General features: G+C 42.2%; 1 protein-coding gene across 2 annotated transcripts in view; it reads left to right on the forward strand.

Annotated features, from left to right (window-relative positions):
* Window positions 1–3120, forward strand: part of zgc:100829 (uncharacterized protein LOC445149 homolog) — a 15133-nt gene extending 12013 nt beyond the window's left edge. For both annotated transcript variants that reach the window (XM_035666696.1, XM_035666697.1), the window contains exon 8: window positions 1930–3120. In XM_035666696.1, the coding sequence (XP_035522589.1) occupies window positions 1930–2153 (224 nt within the window). In that variant the 3' untranslated portion in view covers window positions 2154–3120. The remainder of the gene's footprint in view (window positions 1–1929) is intronic.
* Window positions 3121–3458: the final 338 nt, after the last annotated feature.

Below are 3458 nucleotides of genomic sequence, written 5' to 3' on the forward strand. Positions count from 1 at the left end.
ATATATATGTATGTATATATATATACATATGTATATATGTATGTATATATATATACATATATATATATGTATGTATTTAATGTGTATTATTGTAAGATTTCTTCACAACAGTTCATGTCCACAACACCAATGTTCCGTATCCTTCTCTTTCTATCTTTCTGTCTCTCTATTAAGCATTCCACTCAGACCTGCACCGAGGCTCTGAGCTCAAAAAACTCTCTGACCATGAGTGTGTATGTGCCTGTGTTTGTGTGCATCTGTGTGTGTCTGAGTGTGTGTGTGTGTCTGCGTGTGCGCTCGGTGCGTGCCTGAATGTGTGTCAGCCTCAATTGCTGGAGCCTATCCAAGGTTTCCGTGGTGACCACACAACACAACGAGACAATCAGAGGCAAGCCCACGCAGCGCGGCGAGAGGACATTAACACAGGAACCGCGGGTCAGGGGGCAGAGGAAGGCAGGGCAAGACAGGGGGAGAGGAAGAGATGAAGAGGAGGGTGGAGGGAGGCGTTAGAGCACGGGGAGAGAGGCGAGAGAGAGTGAGGGCGAAGGAGAGAAAGGAGAGTAAACAACAATAAACAATAACACAACCTTAAAGGCTACTTTAGGTCCCTCCTTTTCATGCCTGCAAGACATCAAGAGCTTTAAAGGTTTCCTGGCCCCAGGAGTGCCTATGTGGTTTTGGCTGTACCTCACCTCTGTGTGTGTGTGTGAGAGAGACTCTGTGCTGTGCTGTGGTGTTAGTCAGAGATGGCTGCATGCGTGACTGAATCCATGAGCAGGAGGGCTGTGTAAAGGTGCGTGTTTGTGTTTATGTGTGTGTGTGTGAGCATGCACAGACCTGAATGTAACATGAGAATGTGCGTGTGTCTTTTGAAATTCAACTGCTAGAAACTGTGTGTATGCTTGTGCATGTTTTGACTTTATTTTGTGTGTGTGTGTGTGTGTGAGAGCTTGTGTGCTTGTGTGCGCCTGTAGTCGTGCACGCGGGCGCTCTCACATATCTCTGTCCCCCGGGGATGACGCTAAAAATATGTGGCTCCTCAAGCCTTCTGGTGTCTGAGCAGCGTCTGTCTGCTCTCCATTGCTGTCCCTGTGGCCCTCCCTCCCCTCCGTTACTCCTGTTCCCTCCATTCCTCCCTCAATTACACCCTCTTCCAAACACAGTACCTCAGCAAGCGCACACACACACCAACTACACTCAGCTGTGTCCCTACTACACTTCCACTGAGGATGACCTCTGCTCAGCCAGAGTGGGATAAAGGGAGGCGGATGAAAAAAGAGGGTGAAAAAAGGTAGAAAACAGTGAAGAAAAATGTAGGCGCAGTATTTGGAGAGGGGAAATGATCAAGTAATGTGGGAAGACTAGAGTCGTGCTTTTGCAACAATGTGCATGTTCATGCTGTATGTGTAACTGTCATTGTTTATGGTTTTTTACTGATTTTTCTCAGTAATAATAAGTAAAATAAAGAAGACATCAATGTAAACTGATTTTTCACTGGGTTTTCATGTTCACATGCTCCCATAAAGGTGTTTCCTGCTGCAACAGGAAAGGACACTGACCGCTGCAGTTTACAGTAAAACAGGAAGAGACAATGCAACGTTTATTTTAAGATCTTTATACAGTTTTAATGGCAACAGTTAAAACAACTGTAAGGGTCGTATAATACACCTCAATAACAACAAAGTTACAAATAAAAGTTTAAATCTGTTTATCTATATTAAGTATTAAATATGTTGTAAATTATATTTTTAGTATTGCTTTTAATTTAAATATATTATATAATGTAATATACATTTGATATACTCACAATATATACTCAAAACTGTTTGTTTAAAACCTAAAAATTAAGGATTAAAATCAGTCACACCTCTCTATATGGCAGTCCGGTTGTTAAAGCTCTTAAGGAAATCTGACCCTCTCTCTTTGCAGATATTGGTGCGTCAGAAGCGTCTCGGAGGGCTGCCTCGGGGGAGGCAGGGTCATCAGGGAATGCCCCAACCTGTGCAGGGCGTGGCCGGGTGGCTCAGCTGATGAAAACCTTTAGCGCTGAAAGCACTACGACCCCCACGCAGACCCCACCCCGCGGCATCAAGCCACCCCTCCCTACCAAGCCTAACCACTTGCGTCTTACGACCACACCCACTGTCAGGTAATCCTCGAGCACTGATGCACAGATGCCCACCCAGCTTCACGCATCCCTGTTATTCAAATAAAGCCACACTGGACAATGTCGGACGTCTAACTTGGAGTCTCAGCCAGTGTTAATGGGATGGAGAACTCAAAAGATGGCTCTTTGAAGCCATGAAGAAATGATAAAGTTCACAATGTTGCTATCACTCCCAAAGCAAAGCAAAGCACAGCAATGGAAATGCTTGAATGTAATGGTTTTCTTTTATTTTTGGATGCTGCAGTACTGTAAACACTCTTTGTGGGAATTAATTCCAAAGCAATTGATTGCAATGTATTTGTATTTACCAGGGAATTGATGACTATCACATGTATAAACTTGTTGTTGACGCGTTCCACTTTGTGTAACATGTGGACAATTGGAGTCCAATTCACAAACCATGTACAACACAATATTGTTTACTTACCATTGACAGTACTTTCAATGCTTATGAGACAGTTTGAGTTTGATGACATGCACACACACATGTGGTTCAGGAGAGAATGGGCATGGGATGGCATAATGGGGTGAAATCTTGCTGTCCCCTTTCCCTGGGAATAGTGTAGGGTTGTTTATTTGTCACAATGCAATGTATGTCTCCCTCTGCCACCTGGCAGGAGCCTCAGTGCGACCTGTTGTGGACCAATGACAGTGCCAAATGCCTCGTCTGTCGCTCCCAGTGGATCAAGTTAGACAGTTGCTGCCAAATAATCCAGCTCTGTGTTACTCTTCTCCAGTTTTATCAGTACTATTTTAAAGATGTGTGGCTGTACTTTTTACATTTTCTATAGGGAGAAAGAGGTTTTGTAATGGGATATTTAACATTACTACAATGCTCACTTGTAAAATGAGAGACATTTTTATCTTTAATGTCAAGCTTGTATGGTGCAATCGAAGAAACAATACAATTGTGTAACTTGTGCAACTTGTATCTTAAAAGCCTTCTATTTCTATTGTTGTGTAGTTTTTTATTTTTATTTGTGTCATTCCCCCACCATTTGACTGTGTAGCTAAAGACATCATATTTTCATCATATATTTTTCATGTCTTGTAGCTTACAGAGGATAAACATTTACAGTCAAATATCTATACCAATATTATAATTATTTCAACTGCTTTACAATTGCAACAGAATGAGAAACTTTGATTAGAAGAATACAACCTGCTCCACTAACATGCTGTACAGTTTGCCGCTAGTTCACTAAGAATATATTTCATTTTTAAATGTCCAGCCTCAGCAAATAGACCTGCATGCTTCACCATGACTAGTGTAAAATTTGAATTTCAGCAC

The sequence above is a fragment of the Morone saxatilis genome, unplaced genomic scaffold (assembly GCF_004916995.1).
Source record: "Morone saxatilis isolate NCDOM2014 unplaced genomic scaffold, NCSU_SB_2.0 Contig20, whole genome shotgun sequence".
NCBI classification, from domain to species: Eukaryota; Metazoa; Chordata; class Actinopteri; family Moronidae; genus Morone; species Morone saxatilis.